This window comes from Pristiophorus japonicus, chromosome 8 (genome assembly GCF_044704955.1).
Source record: "Pristiophorus japonicus isolate sPriJap1 chromosome 8, sPriJap1.hap1, whole genome shotgun sequence".
NCBI lineage: Eukaryota > Metazoa > Chordata > Chondrichthyes > Pristiophoridae > Pristiophorus > Pristiophorus japonicus.
Genome location: NC_091984.1, coordinates 184396402 through 184420167, shown reverse-complemented (window position 1 = coordinate 184420167; position 23766 = coordinate 184396402). Strand labels below are relative to the sequence as shown.

Here is a 23766-nt window from a genome sequence, read left to right as displayed (position 1 = left end):
ACCCTGGTTCAATGAGTAGTGCAGAAGGGCATGCCAGGATCGACACCAGGTGTACCTAAAAATGAGGTGCAAACCTGGGGAAGCTACAAAACAGCCAAAGCAGTATGATGTAGACAGAGCTAAGCGATCACACAATCAATGGATTAGATCAAATCTCTGCAATCCTGCCACATCCAGTTGTGAATGGTGGTGGACAATTAAACAACTAAAGGGAGGAGGATGCTCCATGAATATCCCCATCCTGAATGATGGCGGAGCCCAGCACGCGAGTGCAAAAGACAAGGCTGAAGCATTTGCAACCATCTTCAGCCAGAAGTGCCAAGCGGATGATCCATATCGGCCTCTTCCTGAGGTTCCCACCATTACAGAAGCCAGTCTTCAGCCAATTCAATTCACTCCATGTGTTATCAAGAAACAGCTGAGTGCACTGGATACAACAAAGGCTATGGACCCTGACAACATCCTGGCTGTTGTGCTGAAGACTCGTGCTCCAGAACTAGCCACACCTCTAGCCAAGCTGTTCCAGTACGGCTACAAAACTGGCATCTATCCGACAATGTGGAAAACTGCCCAGGTATGTCCTGTCCACAAAAAGCAGGACAAATCCAATCCAGCCAATTACCCGGACCATCAGTCTACTCTCAATCATCAGCAAAGTGATGAAAGGTGTCGTCAACAGTGCTATCAAGCGGCTCTTACCAATAGTCTTCTCAACGATGCTCAGTTTGGGTTTTGCCAGGACCACTCGGCTCCAGACCTCATTACAGCCTTGTCCCAAACATGGACAAAAGAATTGAATTCCAAAGGTGAAGTGAGAGTGACCGCCCTTGACACGGAGCTCTAATAAAACTGAAGTCAATGGGAATCGCGGGGGAAAACGCTCCACTGGCTGGAGTCATACCTAGCACAAAGGAAGATGGTTGTGGTTGTTGGTCAATCATCTCAGCCCTAGGATATCACTGCAGGAGTTCCTTCATCGATGATCTTCCCTCCATCATAAGATCAGAAGTGGGATGTTTGTTTGCTATGTGTTCAGTTCCATTCGCAACGCCTCAGATAATGAAGCACTCCATGCTTGCATGCAGCAAGACCCGGACGACATTTAGGCTTGGGCTGATAAGTGGCAAGTAACATTTGTGCGATATAAGTGCCAGGCAATGACTGTCGCCAATAAGCGAGAGTCTAACCACCTCCCCTTGACATTCAACAGCATTACCATTGCCGAATGCCCCACCACCAACATCCTGGGGGAAGCCATTGACCAGAAACTTAACTGGACCAGCCACATAAATACTGTGGTGACAAGAGCAGTTCAGAGGCTGGATATTCTGCAGCGAGAGTCTCACCTTCTGACTCCCAAAACCTTTCCACCATCTAAAAGGTGCAAGTCAGGAGTGTGATGGAATAGTCTCCACTTGCCTGGTTGAGTGCAGCTCCAGCAACACTCAAGAAATTAAACACCGTCCAGGAAAAAGCAGCCCGCTTGACTGAAACCCCATCCACCATCTTAAACATTCACTCTCCACCACCGGCGCACCGTGGCTGCGGTGTGTACCATCTAAAAGATGCACAACAACTCACCAAGGCTTCTTCGGCAGCACCTCCCAAACCCGCAACCTCTACCACCTAGAAGGACATGGGCAGCAGGCACATGGGAGCGCCATCGTCTGCAAATTCTCCTTCAAGTTAACCACCATCCTGACTTGGAAATATATCACTGTTCCTTCATCGTTGCTAGGTCAAAATCCTTGAACTGCCTCCCTGACAGAGCGGTTCAAGAAAGCGGATCACCACCATATTCTGAAGGGCAATTATGGATGGGCAATGAATGTTGGCCATGCCAGCGATGCCCACATCCCATGAATGAATTTTTAAAAATAACTACCTTGTTACTGTCTGGCTTGCGTTAGAAGGTGTCAAGATGTTAGCTATACATTTTTGTGGAGATTGATATGGTCCTAGTTTCTCTATCAGTTTGATTTTGTTGTAGCAATCGTGTCCTTGTGACGGAAGGTTGACTTCAAGCCCCAAGCCAGGAGTTTGAACATTGGTTCCGATTTCGTTCGTTTTTGGGCGATAATCGTGGCGGTGTTTGTTTTTTTAGTGCTGGGGTAGTGCTATCACTGGCTGTCGCAAAATTCGGCAAACGGTGACTAGTGATAGCGTTAAATCCAGCCTTGCAGGAGTGAATTTGTGTGGTGGAACCGAAATTTGCGATTCAGAAAAAACTGGACATTTTGCGCATGCGTGAATTTTGCTTTGCTGATTTTTTTCTCTTCCTGCGATTCTGGTCAGCTGTCAGGGTGTGCCCGCGCACGCGCAGTACATCCAGGGCTGAATCAGCTATTTTTCACAGACCAAGCAGCCACGATGGAAGGGGACTTCAGCAGGCAGAGAGCCCTAAAGTTTAGTTATTAGGCAACTGAGGTTATCATTGTAGCTGTGCAAAACAGATGGGAGGAATTTAATAGGAGAGGTGCCGGTAAACACCACCCAGCTGTGCGAAGGCGTCTGTGGACCAGCGTGGTCAAGGAGGTTTCCTCAGTCGATAATATCAAGAGGGACCATCAACAATGTAGGAAAAAGTTCAATGACTATTGCAGGGTCGTCAGAGTAAGTAATATTTTTATTCATGCACTTGTTCATTACTTAAATTATAAATCTGACACATGTTGGTATAGGTAGGCTTATTTGCCATGAATGATCGTTACACATTAGTAAGACTGCTTTTTGACATCTTAAAAGATGTTTCTGCACTTTGATGTCTTCCTCATGAATCACGTGCAACTGTATTAAATGCACACAGTATGGTATAAGTGCTATGATGGCTATCTGTGTGTGCCATAAGAGCAGAAGGGCCCTCTGGTAACTATTCCTATTGTCATCTTTGCAGAGAAAGTTGTCGCATAACCGCCGGGAGCAGCGACGCACAGGCGGTGCTCCACTCCAGGCACTGCTGTTAACGGACCTGGAGGAGCACATGGCAGCTCTGATCGGTGCCTCAAAACTACCTGTGGGGGTGCAGGTCCCCTGTTCGAAACTGAGGGTAAGTACTGCAAAATCCCCGGACTGGGTTGGGCAATGTGATGCAGTGTCTGTGGGCTACATATAATGCAGTAGCGCCGGTTCTTCAAATGAGCCTGTGTTATGTGACCTTCCTCATGTCACCCTGTCCCCTCCCCTGCTGCTAACCACTCGTCTGTTGTTTTCTATTTCCAGATGAGGAGGTACCACATCTGCCAATGGAAGCCGCCACCTCAGCCCATCGTGTACAGGAGGGGGACCACAAAGACACCGAGGACGAGGAACCTCCATGGGAGGAGGAAACTCATGAAGCTGTTCTGGGAGGGGGGGGGATGGGCCAATGCAATCGACACCTCATTTAGCTGCGGCCAGTGGCTCTGACCAGGAAGACACATTCTCGGGCTTTGGCCAATCCGAGGCCCCGGGTCCAAGTGGCGTGCAACCACGCACCCCCAGGGTTGAATCCCTTATGCCGTTTATCCGGAGGGTGAGTCGGCAAAGCTGGTCTGCTGACAGGCAGACGCACACACCTGGACATGGTGGGACTGTCCAGGGAGAGCATCCAGCTCAGCCAACAGCTCCTGGAGGCCGTGGGTGTTTTTCCCCGCAAGCATTGCGGCACTATTTGTGGAATTGAGGGAGGGCATGTCGCAGATTGTTGCTGCGACGCGCGAGAACACCGAGGCTGTCAATGGCATTGTGCAATTGATGGTCTCGACCTTTGGCACTGCAGTCCCCAGTGTCACAGCGCCCAGACCCACATCACCTGTGAGTAGTGAGGCCGAGCAAGAGCCTTGTCACTCAGAAGCTGGGCCTTCCATACCCCGAGCTTCTCCAGGGGATCCACACATGGCGTCTCCATTGTCTATCCTCCTTTTAGAGCAGGACTCTGGCCGCGTTGCTGCACGATGTCTTGGTACCACCCTCATGCCGCAAGGGAGGGTGTTGATGAGAGGGGGGAGGGGTGGGAGATGGGGCTGCAGGTAAAAGATGTTCAGTGCAGGGGTTGTTCTTTCATTGTTTTGTTTAGTTGCTGTTGTTGCTATTTTTAAAAGTTTCCCAATTCTGTTATAAAAGTTCACAATAATGTTTAATAAATTTTATTCCAGTTTCCAAATTACGTTTACACTATTTAATAAATCTTATTCGTTACTGTATGTTTAATAAATTCTTTTGTTCGCCTTAACCATTCCTGTGTAGTATCTCATTTGCAGAATAAGAGAGGGAATCGTCAACATGGTGGGATAGAGTGGGCAGGCAACGTTGAAATGTGCCGTTCACTGTTCAAGCAAAGCGATGAATTATGAGCTGCTGATGTAAGGCAAAAGCTCCACGAGGCCTCCCCTGTGGAGGTGGTGGGATAGGTTCATCGCCAGGCTCCTCGTCCTCCTTGTGGTTCTCCCCCTCCTCGTGGTCCTCCTCCTCCTCCCCTCTCTCCTGAGGTGCTCCTGCAGTCCCCAGTGGCAAATCCTATCCCCTCATGATGGTTAAGTTGTGTAGCATGCAGCACGCCACAATGAACTCGGAGACCTGCTGAGGGGAGTATTGCAGGGAGCCTCTAGAGTGGTCCAGGCATCGGAAGCGCTACTTGAGCACTCAAATTGTCTTTTCGACGATGTTGCGTATGGCTATATGGCTCACATTATAGCGATGCTCGGCTTGTGTCTGAGGGTTCTGGAGGGGGTCATGAGCCAGGTGGCGAGGTCGTAACATTTGTCCCCCAGCATCCAGCTCTCGCCTTGTGGCTGACGCTCGAACAGGTGTGAGACATTGCTCTCAGGCAAGATGAAAGCATCATGGATGCTCCCTGGAAATTGGGCATTTACTCAGGGAGTGGAATCCCTTTCGGTTTTGGTAAACCACTGGATCCTCTAAAGGTACTCGCAGGGCGATGTGCACACAGTCAATGGCAGCCTGAACCTTGAGGAAACCAGCAATTCGTGCAAAACCTATAGCCCTCTCATTCTGTGCCTCCTTGCTCATTGGGAACTTTATAAAGTCCATCCTGTGTGCATACAGTGCAGTAATCACCTGGCAAATGCAGCAATGTGTAGCGTACTGTGAGATGAAGTATATGTCCCCTGTTGATGCCTGAAAGGAGCCAAAAGCGTAGCAGGCAAGTGTTTCAGTCACCTTCACCTCGATGGGCAGTGCAGTCCTGTTCCTGCTGGTAGGCTGTACCTTTATCAGCTGGCATATCTCTGTGACCACCTCTTTTCAGAAGCGCAGCCTTCGAACACACTATGCCTCCGACAGCTGCAGGTATGAGCGCTGTTCCCTGTAATCTCGTGGGGGGTAAGGCCTCTTCCCCATACATCTGCGAGCTCTTTGATTACGCTCAAAATGCTCTTGAATAAGCCGCCTTCCAGCTCAATGCTGCATAGAAATAGCAGCCAGGAATAATGGCAGAGATATTATAGCCCCCATTCTTTGAAATGTCCTTAAGTATCCTTAAAAATGAACTATAAACTCACATAAAGCTCACTGTAAAACGCAGCCTTCCCTCCAAATCCTTTTATGCCATGAACTTCTCCGTTTTTCAAGATGGCGCCGTTAGCACTGAGTGCTCCCTGGATCCAACCTGTAAGACTTGATTTTTTTTCCTGCGTGTTTTTGGGCGCCGATTGACGTCATTAAAACGGCTAAAAAAAACGGGCAGGCGCTAAAAGCGCTGGCGCAAAACCGCTGCCAAATTTTCCACCCAGGCGCTAAACTTTGTGCGACTCGTTTAGTGCCCCAATAAATTGCTTTTTCAGCTTCGCCATGGCGATAAACGGGCGCAAACCTGCCGAATTTCTAGCTCAGTTTTAGGTTGGCTTCCCTGTGCAATACTGAGGGAGTGCTGCATTGTCAGAAGTGCCATCTTTCAGATGAGATGATAAAAGTTTCAGTTAGCCAGTTCTAGTGGTCCATGTGGATGTTAATGTTCCTTCAAAGAAGAGCAGGGTGTTCTTGTACCTTAGCCTATATTCCTCCCTAGACCATTACCATCTAAATAAACATGAACTGATTAATCATCTCATTGCTGTTTGTGGGATCTTGCTATGGGCATAATGGCTGCCAAGCTTGCCTACATAACCACTGAATTTCAAAGTAATTCTTTGGCTGTGAAGCATTTTGTGACATTTCTCTGATATAAACGCAGGTTTTCCTTTCAGTCCTCATAAGGACTCAAAGACAACTTAGTTGAACTTCTGATTGTGATGTGGTGATCATTGTGGAATAATTTATACTGTTTTATTTTCTATTATAGTTTACAAAGTGTTCGAAAATGTTGCCAAAAAATATGATTTGATGAACGACGCCATGAGCCTCGGCATTCACCGGCTGTGGAAGGATACACTTCTTCATATGATGAACCCACTGCCAGGGACAAAACTGCTTGATGTTGCTGGAGGGACAGGTAAAGTAATTACTCTAATCTTTTCCTATGCTCTCCAGATTGCTAAGAGAATGGGAAGATTCTGTGAATCCTGTGTTCCTGATCGTTCCTCCCCTTCACTGTGCCTCTGAATACTCTTGAGTCTTTGATTGAAACAAACAAGAATCATCATCAACATTTTCTGCATTGTACTGACCAGGCTGTGATCGTATCTCTGTCCCAAGGGATGATCTTGTCTTGCTATTGAACGTGGCACTGAATAGCCTAATCAATGAGAGAAAGTGAAAAATGTATGCATTCGTCTTGCTTCCATTCCATGTAAAATAATGGAACTGATTATCAGTAGTAAACGTGAGGAAGTGACAACAACAACAACTTGTATTTATATAGCGCCTTTAACGTAGTGAAACGTCCCAAGGCACTTCACAGGATTATTATGAGATTTTTTTTAAATTGACACCGAGCTGCATAAGTAGAAATTAGTGCAAGTGATCGAAAGCTTGGTCAAAGAAGTAGGTTTTAAGGAGCGTCTTGAAGGGGTAGAGAGGCGGAGAGGTTTAGACAGGGAGTTCCATAGCTTGGGGCCGAGGCAACAGAAGGCAAAGCCACCAATGGTTGAGCGATATAATCAGGAATGCTCAAGAAGGCAGAATTAGAGGAGCGCAGACATCTCAGGTGATTGTGGGGCTGAAGGAGATTACAGAGATAGGGAGGGGCAAAGTCATGAAAATAAGGATGAGAATTTTGAAATCGAGACGTTGCTTAACCAGAAGTCATTGTAGGTCAGCGAACACAGGGGTGATGGGTGAGTGGGACTTGTTGCGAATTAGGACACGGGCAGCCAAGTTTTGGATCATCTTTAGTTTACGTAGGGTAGAATGTAGGAGGCATAGTCAAGTCTAGAGGTAACAAAGGTGTGAGCTGAGGCAAGGGCAGAGACAGGCGATATTACGGAGTTGAAATAGGTAGTTTTGGTTATGCTGCGGATATGTGGTTGAAAGCTCATTTCAGGGTCAAATATGACACCAAGGTTGCGAACAGTTTGGTTCAGCCTCAGACAGAAGTTGAGGAGAGGGTGGAGTCGGTGGCTAGGGAATGGAGTTTGTGGCGGGGACCAAAAACAATGGCTTCAGTCTTACCAATATTAAATTGGATAAGATTTCTGCTCATCCAGAACGGCAACCCAGGTGCATTGTAGTAATCCCAATGATGTGGTTTACCTTGACTTCGAAAGGCTGTTGACAAGGTTCCACGCACAAGGTTATTCATTAAACTCAAGGCTGAACCTTATGAATGGATGAGAAACTGGTTGAAGGGGAGGGAACGATGAATACTCGTTTGAGGAGTAGTGTTAGAGTGGGAATACTGAGTGGGGTGCCTCAGGGCTTGTGCTGGGACTACTGCTAATTTACATAAATGACCTAGATTCAGAAACTCAATGCAGTGGTCAAATTTGGTCAAAGTAGGGGAGTGCGGAATCAGAAGCGGCAGCTCAGGTAAAAAAACAGAATGAGTTGGACAAGATGTGTAAGTGGGCAGAATAATGGCAGGTGAAATTTAATGCAGACAAATATGAAGTGCTACACATAGGGAGAAAAGAAAGAAATGCATGCTCTGAATGGTGTTGAAATAGCTAAAGATGAAGTTATGACCTCGGAGTCTTCGTAGATGCTAAATATGTTGAACTAATGCAGAGCAGTGATCAACAAAGGCAATAGGATGTTGAATTCACAGCTAAAATAATAGAATATAAGCCGTAGAAGGCAATGATCAAACTTGATACAGAGCTGTAGTCAGACCACACCTTAAATACTGTGTTCTGCTCTGGTCTCCAAGGAACAAGATATTCAAGCACTGGATCCAGTACAGAGAATGCATTCAAGAGAACATTTTTAGTCAGTATGTAGCTAGCCCAACACGAGAGGGGGTGGTCTTGGATTTAGTTTTGGGGAATGAAACTGGGCAGGTTGAAGGGGTATTGGTGGGAGAGCACTCGGGTGCCAGCGACCATAATTCAGTCAGATTCAAGTTGGTTAAGGATAAGGACAAGGATAGGCCTGGAATAAAAGTTCCGAATTGGGGAAAAGCTAATTTTGCTAAGTTAAGGAGTGATTTGGCCATAGTGGACTGGAAACAGCTACTTGTGGGTAAATCGGTGTCGGAACAGTGGGAGGCATTCAAGCAGGAGATCCGGAAGGCGCAGGCCAAACATGCGCCCTTAAAGAAAAAGGTTGGGAATAATAACTCCAGAGCCCCCTTGGTGACTAGGGACTTACAGGGGAGGATAAAGAAAAAAAGGGACACTTATGTCATATTCTAATGGCTAAATACTATAGAATCTTTAGAGGAATATAGAAAGTTCGGAGGCAAAATTAAAAAGGATATTAGGAATGCTAAGAGAGAGCATGAGAAATTCTTGGCTAGTAAAATTAAGGAAAACCCTAAGATGTTCTATAAATATATTAAGAATAAGAGGGTAACTAAAGAAAGGGTATAGCCTATTAGAGACCATGAGGGTAAACTTTGTGTGGAGGAAGAAGATGTTGGTAAGGTTCTTAACGAATACTTTGCATCTGTTTTCACAAAGTAAAGGGGCAATGCAGATACTGCTATCGAGAAGGAGTGTGATATTCTGGATGAAATAAATATAGTGAGAGAGGGAAGTATTAAGGGGTTTAGCAGCTTTGAAAGTAGATAAGTCCCCAGGCCCGGATGAAATGCATCCCAGGCTGTTGAGCGAAGTAAAAGAGGAAATAGCAGAGGCCTTGACCATCAATTTCCAGTCCTCTTTGGATTTGGGCATGGTGCTGGAGGATTGGAGGACTGCTAATGTAGTACCCTTGTTTAAGAAGGGGGAAAGGGATAGGCTGAGTAATTACAGGCCTGTCAGCCTAACCTCAGTGGTGGGAAAATTATTGGAAAAAATCCTGAAAGACAGGATAAATCTGCATTTGGAAAGGCAGGGATTAATTAGGGACAGTCAGCATGGATTAGTTAAGGGAAGATCGTGTTTGATGAACCTGATTGAATTTTTTGAGGAGGTAACCAAGAGGTTCGATGAGGGTAGTGCGTACGATGTAGTGTATATGGACTTTAGCAAAGCTTTTGATAAGGTCCCACATGGTAGACTGGTCAAGAAGGTTAAAGCCCATGGGATCCAGGGCAAAGTGGCAAGTTGGATCCAAAATTGGCTTGGAGGTAGGAAGCAAAGGGTAATGGTTGATGGATGTTTTTGTGACTGGAAGGATGTTTCCAGTGGGGTTCCACAGGGTTCGCTACTTGGTCCCTTGCTTTTTGTGGTATATGTCAACGATTTAGATTTGAATATAGGGAGTGTGATTAAAAAGTTTGCAGACGACACTAAAATTGGCTGTGTGGTTGATAATGGAAGAGGAAAGTCATGGGCTGCAGGGGATAGCAATCTGCTGGTCAGGTGGGCAGAGCAGTGGCAAATGGCATTTAATTCAGAAAAGTATGGGTGATGCACTTTGGGAGAGCTAATAAGGAAAGGGTATACACATTAGGCGGTAGCCCACTTAATAGTGTAGATGTCCACAGATCCCTGAAAATAGGCCAGGTGGTTAAGAAGGCATGCAGAATGCTTGTCTTTATTGGCCGAGGCATAGAATATAAGAGCTGGGGGGGTTATGCTTAAATTGTATAATACTTTGGTTGGACCATAGCTGGAGTATTGCATGTAGTTCTGGTTGCCATATTATAGGAAGGACGTGATTGCACTAGAGAGGGTGCAGAGGAGATTTGCTAGGCTGCTAACTGGAAAGGAGAATCTTAGTTATGAGGACAGATTGGATAGGTTGGGTTTGTTCTCATTGGAACAGAGGAGATTGAAAGGAGACCTTATTGAGATGTGCAAAATAATGAGGGGCCTGAACATAGTGGATAGTAAGGGCCTATTTCCATTGGTGGCAGGGTCTATTACGAGGGGGCATAGTTTTAAGGTGGGTAATGGAAGGTTTAGAGGGGATTTGAGGGGGCTTCTTTATGCAGAGGGTTGTGGGAATCGAACTCACTGCCTGGAAGAGTGGTGGATGCAGAAACCCTCACCACTTTTAAGAGATGGTTGGATGGGCACTTAAAGTGCCGTAACCTGCAGGGTTACGGACCTAGAGCTGGTAATTGGGATTAGACTGGATGACCTTTTGTTGGCCGATGCAGTATTAATGGTAAGTACTGCAGGGAATTGAATACGGCCAGAGTGGTGATCTGGACTAGTTTCGATCGCCTGGATGGGTCGGAGAGGAATTTTCCCAGATTTTTTTCTCCCTAAATTGGCCTGGGTTTTTATCTGGTTTTTGCCTCTCCCAGGAGATCACATGGCTCCGGTTGGGGTGGAGTGTAGAATGTTTCAGTGTATGGGGTGTCGCAGTTGTGTGAGGCGGACTGGTTGGGCTGGGTGCTCTTTGTCTTTCCGTCATTGTTCATAGGTTTATATGTAACCTTTAGGGCTGCTGACCGAGGGCCGTACGGCTCTTTGTCAGCCGGCGTGGACACGATGGGCCGAAATGGCCTCCTTCTGCGCTGTAAATTTCTATGTTTCTAAGCCATGACGCTGATCCCCAGTGTCAGGGATCTGAGGAAAGAGGAACGACTGGAGCAACTTGTGCTTTCCAACCTGAAAAGAAAGCAACTGAGAAATGATCATTATATAGGTATGTTAGATTACGGATAAACCCAGAATATTACTTCAAATTAAATGTGGGAATAGAACAAATTAGAGAATGGTGCTTTTAGGAAAGATGTCAGGAGATTTTTCAGCAATCAACATGTGGAATAAACTTTCAGACATAGTGGAGGCAAAATCCCTGGAATTATTTAAACAACAAAGGGATGTTGTTACCTCTGGTGTCTCCCAAGGATCCATCCTTGGCCCCCTTCTATTTCTCAACTACATGCTGCCTGTTGACGACATCCTCCGAAAACACAACGTCGGGTTCCATGTGTACGCTGACGACACCCAGCTCTACCTCACCATTACCTCTCTCAGCCCCTCCACTTTCTCTAAATTGTCAGGCTGCTTGTCAAACATCCAGTACTGTATGAGCAGAAATTTCCTCCAACTAAAAATTGGGAAGACATTGTCTTTGATTCCCGCCACACACTCCATTCCCTAGCCATCAACTTCATCCCTCTCCCTGGCAACAGTCTAAGGCTGAGCCAGAATGTTCGCAATCTTGTTGTCGTACTTGACCCAGAGAGGACCTTCCAAATACATATCTGTACCATCACTAAAATCGCCTATTTCCACCTCCGTAACATCATCCCACAATGCCACTGCCTCAGCTCATCTGCTGCTGAAACCCTTTGTTATTTCTCGACTTGACTATTCTAATGCACTCCTGGCCGGCCTCCCATCTTCCAGAAACTCTGCTGCCCCAATGCTAACTCTCGCCAAGTTCTCTTCATCCATCACTCCTGTGCTTGCTGACCTACATTGGTCCCTGTTGAACAACGACTTGATTTTAAAATCCCACCGTTGCGTTCAGACCCCTCCATGGCCTCGTGCAACCCTCCGAGATCTCTGCTTTCCTCCAATTCTGGCCTCTTGCGCATTCCCAGTTTTAATCACTCCACCGTTGGTGTCTGTGAATTCCCTCCCTCAACCTCTCCGCCTCTCTACCTCTTTCCTCCTTTAAAAGGAAACTCTTTGACCAAGCTCTACCCTAATATCTCATTATGCGGCTTGGTGTCAAATTTTGTTCAATAATGCCCCAGTGAAGCGACTTGGGATGTTTTACTATGTTAAAGGCGCTTTATAAATAAAAGTTGTGGTTGTTGGAGTGGCATTAGGATCACTCTGGATGGATGAACCAAGATGAGCCAATTATCCTTCCACATCTCTAATTATCATGTGTTCTCTCCCCCCTCCCCTGTCCCCAAATACTTTTATGTTGATAGAAGTTTGTAATTAAAATAAAATATAAATTTAGTTTGTGTAAGTTAAGAATTTCTGTTCCTTAAAATTTTTATTACGTTGGCAATTAGTTTGATTAAAGTGTTTTTGGTGTAAATGTGATTGATACTTTGTATGGTTTGAACTTTTTATTCCTGATAATTGAGGTAAGTTGCATCAGCTGCAGCACTTGGGCCTGCCCTACAGTAAACCTATCAAAGCTATACCGCATCACCTACATGCTCAAAATTATTGATTTGTTGATGTCTACTTGATGTATTTGAACATTTCCCCGTTTGTTTAGAGAACTAATACAGGACTTGTTCTTGGCAATTATCTGTCAAGTACAATGTGGAAGTGAGTCATAGTTTATTCAATGATAATCTGCTGTTGAAAGACTTGAATTATGTTGTGAAATGGGGTGTAACCACAGGTATTGTACTGTTAGCTTTTCACTTTCACCCAAGTTACGAAACCTTCTGTTGTGTAGTTACAGTTGACATACCTGCTACTTAATTGTAAGAAAGCTAGAATACATGCACTTCACCAGATTCTCTTTCTCCTCTCCCTCCCCCAACTTTATCCATTTTGCTCCTGATTGATTTCACAAGCACTGACCGCCCTCCAGTACCTCACCATTGACAGTACTTCATGTATTCAATCATAAGTTTTCCAGCAGGAGACATTGATCAGGGGCACAAAGCTTGATTTCTCCCCACCGCCCCCCTCCCGACCCCAGCCCAGGCATACCGAGGTCAGGAGTTGCTTGTCTATTGCTGCTCCAGATTTGATCAACTCGTGGCACAGACTTGGGGAGGGGAGTGGAACCTTCCTGGTCCGTACAGTTCATTTCCACGCTGTGGAGTGAGATACCGGTTGAGACATGAGGGCAGCTTTCCAAAACTTTGATTTTTTAAAAATATATATATTGGCCCAGAAATTCCTGTTTCTTCTTCCTGCGGGTGTTCGATTAAAAGTAAGAGAAAAGATGCGCACTTACCTTTTGGTCGAATGCCTGCCAGAGATCCTGGATTCGAGGCCTCCTCTTCTTGCGCAACGGAACGCATAAATCTGAAACTCCCATTACTATGAATGAGAAACACCCCCAAACACACACATACTACATAAAACATTAAAAAAAACACCTCACATAAATACACTAATAGAAATTAAAGTTGTTAGAAATGTTTTTTGAAGAAAATTTTTTTTAATTATGGCTAAAAATAAATGTAACGTATTGGGCAGGGTTTTTAAAAATGTGATTTTTTACTTTATATTTTTGTATGTTTTTCAACTCTTCTGCTTGTAAAATAGGCTATGTATCTGCTTTTATCCGGCGCAAGAGTTTTGAGAACATTTGCTGGGCAAGATATAAGTAAATCCCACAATCTTGTCCGTGCAAATGTCCTCCCTCCCGAGATACGGAGGATCTGTCAAGCCAGAAACTTGACCCATTGGAAAAGCCGGTTTTCAGCGCGTGCGCATTGCGTGCTGAAAACCGGCTTTTCCGATTACTTCCGGGGTCAGTAGAAACTTCGTACGGATCCAGGAGGCAGGAATTTCTGGGCTATTCATTTTTCATTGGTAAATTGACTGAGTTTAGCAGTGATATTTTTAACAATAACACCAGCTTCGCTCCTGTGATTTATAGCCAGCTGTGAAGCTGTTTGATCAGACTAACGGGTATTTTTATCCTTGTATGTATATTCTGGAAATTTTTAAAAAGCGACATTCTGATATGACCAATGTCACATTGACATTAAATCCTCCAGTATTATGAGAATAGCTCATCACTGACCTGAGTAAAATATGTTGTCCATTTAAAATCTATACTTGAGTGGCAACAAGTTTCTCTACCTAATGTGCTGACTCTTGCTGGATGAATGATCCTTAGGGGACCCACTGTTTTCCGTTACCTCACTATCCTTCATGTGTGAGCTTGCAGAGTGTCAGGAAGCTATTCACCCAAGGGGACATGACAGCCAAGCCCACGCCAATCCTCCTTGCTGACAACACATGCACTCAGCAGGAGATACTAAATAGCAGTCAGGACTGGCTGATACATTTTTTTATTTTCTCTTTCCGCCATACTCCCCCAGCCCAGGGACACTGGAGCCGATTGTTGTACTCATATCGTCACCGTGGCCAAGATCCTTTAGCTCTGTACAGGCTGGAGATTGAACCTGGTACTTTCTAGGTCTGCAGGGCTCTGTTCCATGGTGGGGAGTGTACTTTACAGCTAAGACATTGGGGAACTAAAATTGCTTGTATTTCTGCAGGGGATATAGCCTTCAGGTTTCTGGATTACGTACGATCGCGGCATGAAAGACAGAGACATCGTGCGATGGAATCTTACCAGAGCCCATCATGGCAACAAATCAATGATTTTTATCAACAGCAAAATGAATCTGATTCTGATTTGGGATCAAAGGCAGTCATCTGTGACATTAATAAGGAAATGTTAATGGTTGGGAGGCAAAAGGCAGAACAGTTGAACTATACTGAAGGTAGGTCATACTTAAAAGACGTGATATTTTCCTCAGCACTGAATGGGAAGTGAAAAGTCAATAGGGACCTCCATAGGCAGTTATACTGTTGCTGGCGTATTTGAAAAGTTGAGGCTATATTGTATAATTAACAGTGTACGACAACTGTATTGAAGCATTCTGCCTTTTCAGCCTCTGTTAAGGCAAGTGGCCATTCTTTAAACTTCTTTAAAAATGTTTTTTTATTAAACCGGAAGCAGAAGACCCAAGTGGTAGTGCAGGACAAGGCTGAAAGGAGTACAAGTGAAGAGATAAATCTGGAACTAGTGATTAGGCAGTGTCGAGCTTGGGTAGTTACAGGAAGAAAAAATTGAACGAGGTAAGGAATTCCACAGTTGGGATCCTGGGAAAGAATGAGTTAAAGTGAGAGACTGTTTGATAAGTCTCAGTTGCAACATAGTGAAGATGTAGGGAGGAGGAATAGCATGTGGGATGGCATTTCTAGAGGTCAGATAGTTGAGGGACACTAAACATAGTTGAATAGCTACCACTGGCGCAAGCACAGTGGATGTAACGGCCTCCTGTGCTGCAATTCCTATGTCAATAGTATTAGTAAACTGCACAATAATGAAGAGGTCTGTGATAGAGAGGTGAGAGGGGGATCGGCTAGCGTACAAGAAGGTTTTTTTGTATTCTGCCCTGGAATACAAGAGAGCTGCTCGAAGGGCCTTTCCAATCCGGAGCAACATTCAGAGCTTTGACAATTGTGGGTTTTTTAGCAGGGTTTTGCCGCAGTTTGGATGGAAAAAGAAATGTTTGGCATGAAAGTAGTGATATTTAAAATTGCTAGTCATACAAAATAGCTGCTGAACCAATCTCAGTAATGGAAATTTGACTTCAATTTGTCCACAGCCCATTTGTCTCAGTGACTGGGTTTATGCTGCATTTCAAATTGTCATTTTGTTCTGTGCCACAACATGTAGGTGATGTCCCGCTCGCCTATCACTCCTCTCCTCGCTGACCTGCATTCGGTGCCGTCTCCCACTGCCTCCAAATTAAAGTTTAAATCCCTCCATTGCCTCCCCCTCCCTATCTGTATAACCTCTTCCAACTCTAGAACCCTCTACCCCCGTTCCTCCTATTCTGGCTTGTTGTGCATCCTCCCTCCCTTTACCCCAGCTTTGGTAGCTGCGCCTTTAGCTATGCCATACATTCTGGAATACCCTGCCCCAGTCTCTTCCTTTCTTCACCTTCATCTCTTCCTTTAAGACTGTCCTTTTTGTCCAAGCTTTTGTTCACGCCTCCTAATAGCTCCCTTTGCTTGGCATCAATGTTCTCCACCGCCCCCCCCCCCCCCCCCGGCGCATCAATTGGGAGGTCCCGCGCAGGCCACTCACCAGCTGCTACTGCTCGAAGAGATACTGCGCATGTGCAGCAGCTACATTTAAAGGGCCCACGCAGGAAAAAAAATTCGAAGGAACGTTGCTTGATATCCGTCTGTTTCTGATTACATCTGTGTGAAGTATGTTGGGATGTTTTTCTCCATTATGGTGCTATAAAAATATAAGTTGTAGTGGCTGAAGTTTGTGATGGGATGAATACACATGCCTTTGTGAAAGCTCATGTTTATTTTTTGCGGAGTCGTAGTGAAATAAGAACGTCAGCAACTGACACAATATGATTGGTAAAAATTACCGGTTTTTATTTATATACTTAATCATATTTTCACTGTTTAGACCACTTCCCCTGTGACCCTAAACATTCTCCCCTTCACTCGCTCCTAAAGGTTCTGATTCATGCTCGAGTGCTAACTGTTCTCCAGTATCTCCACTAAATTGGTATTCTTCACATGAGCCTAAACTGAATGCCACTAACTGGGTGCAGAGATAAGCTTGCTGCCCTCACTTAATGCCCACAAGTGTCCTTCCCAGCACCAACCAGCAGTCAGGATGGAAATAATGGTTTGTTTATTCTTTCTGCTTAGAGTTGTCTGTGGGGAGGGTTGGTCTGAAGGTTTACGTTCTGGCTGTTAGAAGATGCTAAGGATATGTGGTCTGAATTCTCACACTTGCTCTCCGGTTGTTTGCTCAATGCAGGCTTGTCCTGGGTGGTGGGAAATGCGGAAGAGCTGCCATTTGATGATGACAAGTTTGATGTTTATACGATTGCATTTGGAATTAGAAATGTTACTCATATTGATCACGTGAGTAGATGCAACGCATCACCTATGAATAACATATGATTAATTCTGATGGAGAAGCTCTGTCTACCATTTACCTTCTCTTCTTCCCATTCCCACCAACAAAAGTGCTGCGTGTTATTTTGGAATGTGTTTTTTCCTCAAGCCAATAAGTTTATTTCCAACTTTGAATATTCCTTTGGTAAAACTTACTGCAACTTGTCTATTGCGTACAAATTTGCTGTAAAAATGTCTTCATTCTATCTTCACAGTGCACGAAAGTATCCATGTAGAAAACTCTGATGCTGATTGACTGTTTTCCCCTCACCAGGTACTGCAGGAAGCCTATCGGGTTTTGAAACCAGGTGGAAGGTTCCTGTGTTTGGAATTCAGCAAAGTACAGAATCCTATCATTTCCAGGTGGCTATAATAAATTAGTATTACTGAGGGAAATTGGCGATAGTAAATTAATACTACTGAGGGGGAAATTGACAATAGTAAATTAGTATTATTGATGGAGAAACTGGCGATAGTAAATTAGCATTACAGAGGGAAATTGGCGATAGTAAATTAGTATTATTGAGGGGAAACTGGCGATAGTAAATTAATACTACTGAGGGGGAAACTGGCGATAATAAATTAGTATTACTGAGGGGGAAACTGGCAATAGTAAATTAGTATTACTGAGGGGGAAACTGACAATAGTATATTAGTATTAGTGAGGGAAATTGACAATAGTAAATTAGTATTACTGAGGGAAATTGACGATAGTAAATTAGTATTACTGAGGGAAACTGACGATAGTAAATTAGTATTACTGAGGGAAACTGGCGATAGTAAATTAGTATTATTGAGGGCGAAACTGACGATAGTAAATTAATATTAGTGAGATGGAAGCTTGCTATAGTAAATTAAGGTGCTTTTTTTATCCGCTCAAGAAAATGTAATTTAGTTGTAGGTTTCCTACACTTGTAATCTGCCTGTAATACACATACACGTGGACTGGACTATTTCATTAGGATCTTATTAGGCCTTTCTCAAACTGTTCATGCTTTTGCTGGTAAATAGGTTTAGTCATTGGCTGCGAAGAGCCAGTGCTGCTCATAAGTCAGCTGCTCAGAGAGCAGTCGATAATGATCAGGGGTTCTCCTCTGCTGGGAAGTAATGAGCTTCACCTCAGTTCGTTAATGATTCAGATGAAGCAGGTGCTACGGGATGGGTTATATTTTCCAGTCCCCGTGAAGCTCAGTTCAAAACAACAAAACGAGTGCAAATCTAGCCAGTGTTGAAGTGAACTGATTGCACATAATTATCCACGGTTTGCTCATTTTCGTTACTTTTTGCCCCATGTGGAGCTTTGGCATTGTACAGGGAGGTTACCTTAATGGAGGGTTTGAGAAATGGCATTTTAGGTGACTTTGTGAGGTATGCTGCAACTTAAAGATAAGTGGCTGCAAGTGTGTTGGAGGGGACGGGGGCAGAAAATCTTAACTGTTTTGGGAAAGGCTCAAAAGGTGTTGCAACCTGTTGACAACCCTTGGAAAAGCAAAGGGATGAGAGGGGACAGAGTGACAGGCAAAAATTATATGTAATGAAACATAATGTGGAGACATGAGGAAGTTTGCAGACAAGTGATGGAGCATCCCAGCACCTCATCTCTATTTGATGGCTGATGAAATGAGATAGTTATGAGGTGGGTGTTCTCTTTGCCCCTCCCTGTAGGCTAGTAGAACAGCATGCATGGAATTTGATAGACAGAGTTGAGTGTGCGACTAGTTTTAACTGTCACTGGCAGTGCCAGCCCTACAGTGCATGTTATCAGCAGATATCCTTGTAGGATATAGTACAGCTTTCACATGGCTTCCTGCTGACCCAGGCAATCTGTGGAGCCAGTTCCTACGGTTGCTGTTAGGTAGGCGAGTTGGGGCCTGCAGATAAGGTTGCCGTCATGGCAGGTGTAGCCAGAGGCTCTGCAAGCTCTTGAACTCCCTTACATGCCTTCCTTTATGTAGTACTATTTAAAGCACGAAATACTGTGATTAGTGTACTTTTAGAGAATCCCCAACATTAAGGGTAGCCAGGGCTTCTCACATTGAATTTGTGCTATTAGGGTCTTCAGTCTTGGCCTCCCTTGAGAATCAGAGCATCTACTGCAATGTATCTCCAACAGAGTGTGCATCTCTATCTGTGGTTGTGGGTGTGAGGGTACCAGTAGGTTGATGCAGATTGCTTCTCGCGAAGCCTTAGCCTTTATTGCAAAGAGGATGGAGTATAAAAGCAGGGAAGTCTTGCTACAATTATACAGAGTATTGGTGAGGCCACACCTGGAATACTGCGTGCAGTTTTGGTTTCCTTATTTAAGAAAGGATATACTTGCTTTGGAGGCAATTCAGAGAAGATTCACCCGGTTGATTCCAGAGATGAGGGGATTGACTTATGAGGAAAGGTTGAGTAGGTTGGACCTCTACTCATTGGAATTCAGAAAATTGAGAGGTGATCTTATCGAAACGTATAAGATTATGAGGGGGCTTGACAAGGTGGATGCAGAGAGGATGTTTCCACTGATAGGGGAGACTAGAACTAGGGGGCATAATCTTAGAATAAGGGGCCGTCCATTTAAAACTGAGATGAGGACTTTCTTCTCTGAGGGTTGTAAATCTGTGGAATTCGCTGCCTCAGAGAGCTGTGGAAGCTGGGACATTGAATAAATTTAAGACAGAGATAGACCGATAAGGGGTTATGGGGAGTGGACCCGAGTCCATGATTGGATCAGCCATGATCATATTAAATGGCGGAGCAGGCTCAAGGGGCCGTATGGCCTACTCCAGCTCCTATTTCTTGTGTTCTTATGTTACACCCTTTTTATGCACATAAATCAGCACAATGCATGAGAACTAGTGGACACAAGCCCACATCCTCTTTGTTCTCTAGTACAGTATGTAGGTACACCAATGAACTGTGCCTCCCTATTCAAACTTTTTTTCACCAATTTTCTCCACCAATATTTGTTCAGCCCTTCCTCTTCTGAAGGCATTGACTGACTTACTGTTGGGATGTAGTTCAATAGGTGCCCTTCACCCTCAATGTTTTGGCCAACTGGCCATTCTAAAAGTATCAGACAGCCAGGTGGTGAAGGATAGAATACTAGAACCAAGTCTTCAGTCGTTTACAAGCCTTTGTTTACAGAGACACATTACATGCGGTATACACCTGCAGCACTTCGTGAGCCTGCTCCCATATATGAACACGAGTCCCTAATTAATACACTTAGCAATCAGGCTGTTCGGCCACATTTGAGCACAATCCTGCCCTCGCCTGATATTCGTACCTGAGAACTCTGGCCATTTTTCCTATCCCCATCCCAGGCTTTCTAAACCCTTTTCCAAAGGCATGAGCTGCGATCACCTAACTCAGCAGAGACCTTGGATCAAATCTGGGATCTGCCTTGTCTGCAGTTTCAGCTGCTCACCGGACAAAGCAGCCCTCTCTCTCATAAGGATTTTCCTTGTCTCGCAGTTTTTGATTTTAGGACCTTTTTTTTTTAATTGTACAAAATACCTGTTCTCTTTTGTCCAGGCTCTACAATTTGTACAGTTTTCAAGTGATACCTGTGCTTGGTGAGGTCATTGCTGCTGACTGGAAGTCCTATCAGTACCTGGTAGAAAGTATCCAACGTTTTCCTGATCAGGTAATATTACCATCATTTAGAAATGTTTAAAAATTCCATGCTCAAGCACTCACCAAATGTGTTTTGATACACTTGTACACTATAATTTTTATCATTTGGTTTCTTCGCTCTGGAACAGTTGCCTGCATTGCAGTCAGCCTTTGTTCGAATCAAGGACTAGTTTGTAGATGTGGCTCTATGCAGAATGGGACTGAAGAAATATTACTTGACTCCAGACTAGTTAAAGCTCCAAAAATTGCAGTCTCTTTTTTTCTTCCCTCCCCCATATAATCTACCAGCTCGATGACCCTGTCCTAACATGGAGGACAAACTTGAAGAATGCGGCAGGCTGTTCCAATGGTAGAGACATTGTTGCCTTTTATTGCCCTTCCCCTAATTTCACCGAGCCACATACTGTTTCTACTTGAACTTGTGAGCTGTTCCAGTGGTTTTATCAATAAGAAAGAACTTACATTTATATACCGCATTTTGCAACCTCAAAGCATTGTAATGTAGGAAGCGCAGCAGCCAATTTCCGCACAAGGTGAGATAATGACCAGACGATCTGTGATGTTGGTTGAGGGATAAATATTGGTCAAGACACCAGGGAAATGTCACCTGCTCTTCTTTGGATCTTTTACGTCCACCTAAGAGGGCAGACATGGCCTCAGTTTAACGTTAGACCACACCCTGGAGTACTGTATTCAGTTCTGGGCATTACATCTTAGGAAGGATTTATTGGCTTTGGAGGGAAGGGAGTGCAGCGTAGATTTACTAGAATGATACCTGGACTCCAAGGGTTAAATTACGAGGAGGGATTGCACAAACTAGGGTTGTATTCCCTGGAATTTAGACGGTTAAGGGGTGATTGGATTGGAATTTTCAAGATACTAAGGGGAACTGATGGGGTAGAGAGAAACTATTTCTGTTGGTTGGGTAGTCTATAACTAGGGGACATAGCCTAAAAATTATAGCCAGGCCTTTCAGGAGTGATGTTAGGAAACAGAAACATAGAAAATAGGTGCAGGGAGTAGGCCATTCGGCCCTTCGAGCCTGCACCGCCGTTCAATATGATCATGGCTGATCATGCAACTTCAGTACCCCATTCCTGCTTTCTCTCCATACCCTTTGATCCCTTTAGCCGTAAGGGCCACATCCCCTCTCATCCTTCTAAATTCCAGTGAATATAAGCCTAGTCGATCCAGTCTTTCCTCATATGTCAGTCCTGCCATCCTGGGAATCAGTTTGGTGAATCTTTGCTGCACTCCCTCAATGAGAGGGGATCTCATAGAAACATATGAGCATAAAACCTTACGTTCAATTCCTTCGTCTAAATTATGAATGTATATTGTAAATAGCTGGGGTCCCAGCACTGAACCGTGCGGTACCCCACTAGTCACTGCTTGCCATTCTGAACAGGATCCGTTTATTCCTACTTTTTGCTTCCTGTCTGCCAACCAGTTCTCCATCCACGTCAATACATTACCCCCAATACCATGTGCTTTAATTTTGCATTCTAATCTCTTGTGTGGGACCTTGTCAAAAGCCTTTTGAAAGTCCAACTATACCACATCCACTGGTTCTCCCTTGTCCACTCTACCAGTTACATCCTCAAAAAATTCTAGAAGATTTGTCAAGCATGATTTCCCTCTCATAAATCCATGCTGACTTGGACCGATCCTGTCACTGCTTTCCAAATGCGCTGCTATTACATCTTTAATAATTGATTCCAACATTTTCCCCACTACCGATGTCAGGTTAACCGGTCTATAATTCCCTGTTTTCTCTCTCCCTCCTTTTTTTAAAAAGTGGGGTTACATTAGCTACCCTCCAATCCATAGGAACTGATCCAGAGTCTATAGAATGTTGGAAAATAACCACCAATGCATCTACTATTTCTAGGGCCACTTCCTTAAGTACTCTGGATGCAGCCTATCAGGCCCTGGGGATTTATCGGCCTTCAATCCCATCAATTTCCCTAACACAATTTCCTGACTAATAAGGATTTTCTTCAGTTCCTCCTCCTCGCTCGACCCTCGGTCCCCTAGTATTTCCGGAAGGTTATTTGTGTCTTCCTTCGTGAAGACAGAACCAAAGTATTTGTTCTATTGGTCTGCCATTTCTTTGTTCCCCATTATAAATTTACCTGATTCTGACTGCAAGGGGACCTACATTAGTCTTCACTAATCTTTTTCTCTCCACGTATCAATAGAAGCTTTTGCAGTCAGTTTTTATGTTCCTTGCAAGCTTACACTCATACTCTATTTCCCCCCTCCTAATTAAACCCTTTGTCCTCCTCTGCTGAATTCTAAATTTCTCCCAGTCCTCAGGTTTGCTGCTTTTTCTGGCCAATTTATATGTCTCTTCCTTGGACTATCCCTAATTTCCCTTGTTAGCCACGGTTGAGCCACCTTCCCCGTTTTATTTTTACGCCAGACAGGGATGTACAATTGTTGAAGTTCATCCATGTGATCTTTAAACGTCTGCCATTGCCTATCCACCATCAACCCTTTAAGTATCATTTGCCAGTCTATCCTAGCCAATTCACGTCTCATACCATCGAAGTTACCTCTCTAAGTTCAGGACCCTAGTCTCTGAATTAACTGTGTCACTCTCCATCTTAATGAAGAATTCTACCATATTATGGTCACTCTTCCCCAAGAGGCCTTGCACAACAAGATTGCTAATTAATCCCCTCTCATTACACAACACCCAGTCTAGAATGGCCAGTTCTCCAGTTGGTTCCTCGACGTATTGGTCTAGAAAACTATCCCTTAGACACTCCAGGAAATCCTCCTCCACTGCATTGCTACCAGCTTGGTTAGCCCAATCTATATGTAGATTAAAGTCACCTATAATAACTGCTGTACCTTTATTGCACGCATTCCTAATTTCCTGTTTGATGCTATCCCCAACCTCACTACGACTGTTTGGTGGTCTGTACACAACTCCCACTAGCGTTTTCTGTTCCGCAGCTCTGCCCATACAGATTCCACATCATCCAAGTTAATGTCCTTCCTTACTATTGCGTTAACCTCCTCTTTAACCAGCAACGCTACCCCACCTCCTTTTCCTTTCTGTCTATCCTTCCTGAATATTGACTACCCCTGGATGTTG

At 44.5% G+C, this 23766-nt stretch overlaps 1 protein-coding gene and 1 long non-coding RNA gene across 2 annotated transcripts in view; both read left to right on the top strand.

The window, feature by feature from the left end:
* coq5 (coenzyme Q5, methyltransferase) overlaps positions 1–23766 on the top strand; it is a 33703-nt gene that overhangs the window by 2765 nt on the left and 7172 nt on the right. Inside the window, exons 2-6 of the mRNA XM_070887662.1 lie at positions 6278–6427; positions 14597–14824; positions 16900–17006; positions 17314–17402; positions 20559–20670. Coding sequence (XP_070743763.1) covers positions 6278–6427; positions 14597–14824; positions 16900–17006; positions 17314–17402; positions 20559–20670 — 686 coding nt within the window. The remainder of the gene's footprint in view (positions 1–6277; positions 6428–14596; positions 14825–16899; positions 17007–17313; positions 17403–20558; positions 20671–23766) is intronic.
* LOC139268871 (uncharacterized) lies at positions 2155–3973 on the top strand. The gene is made up of 3 exons (XR_011594128.1): positions 2155–2613; positions 2894–3046; positions 3220–3973. It is a non-coding gene; the product is annotated as an uncharacterized lncRNA (long non-coding RNA).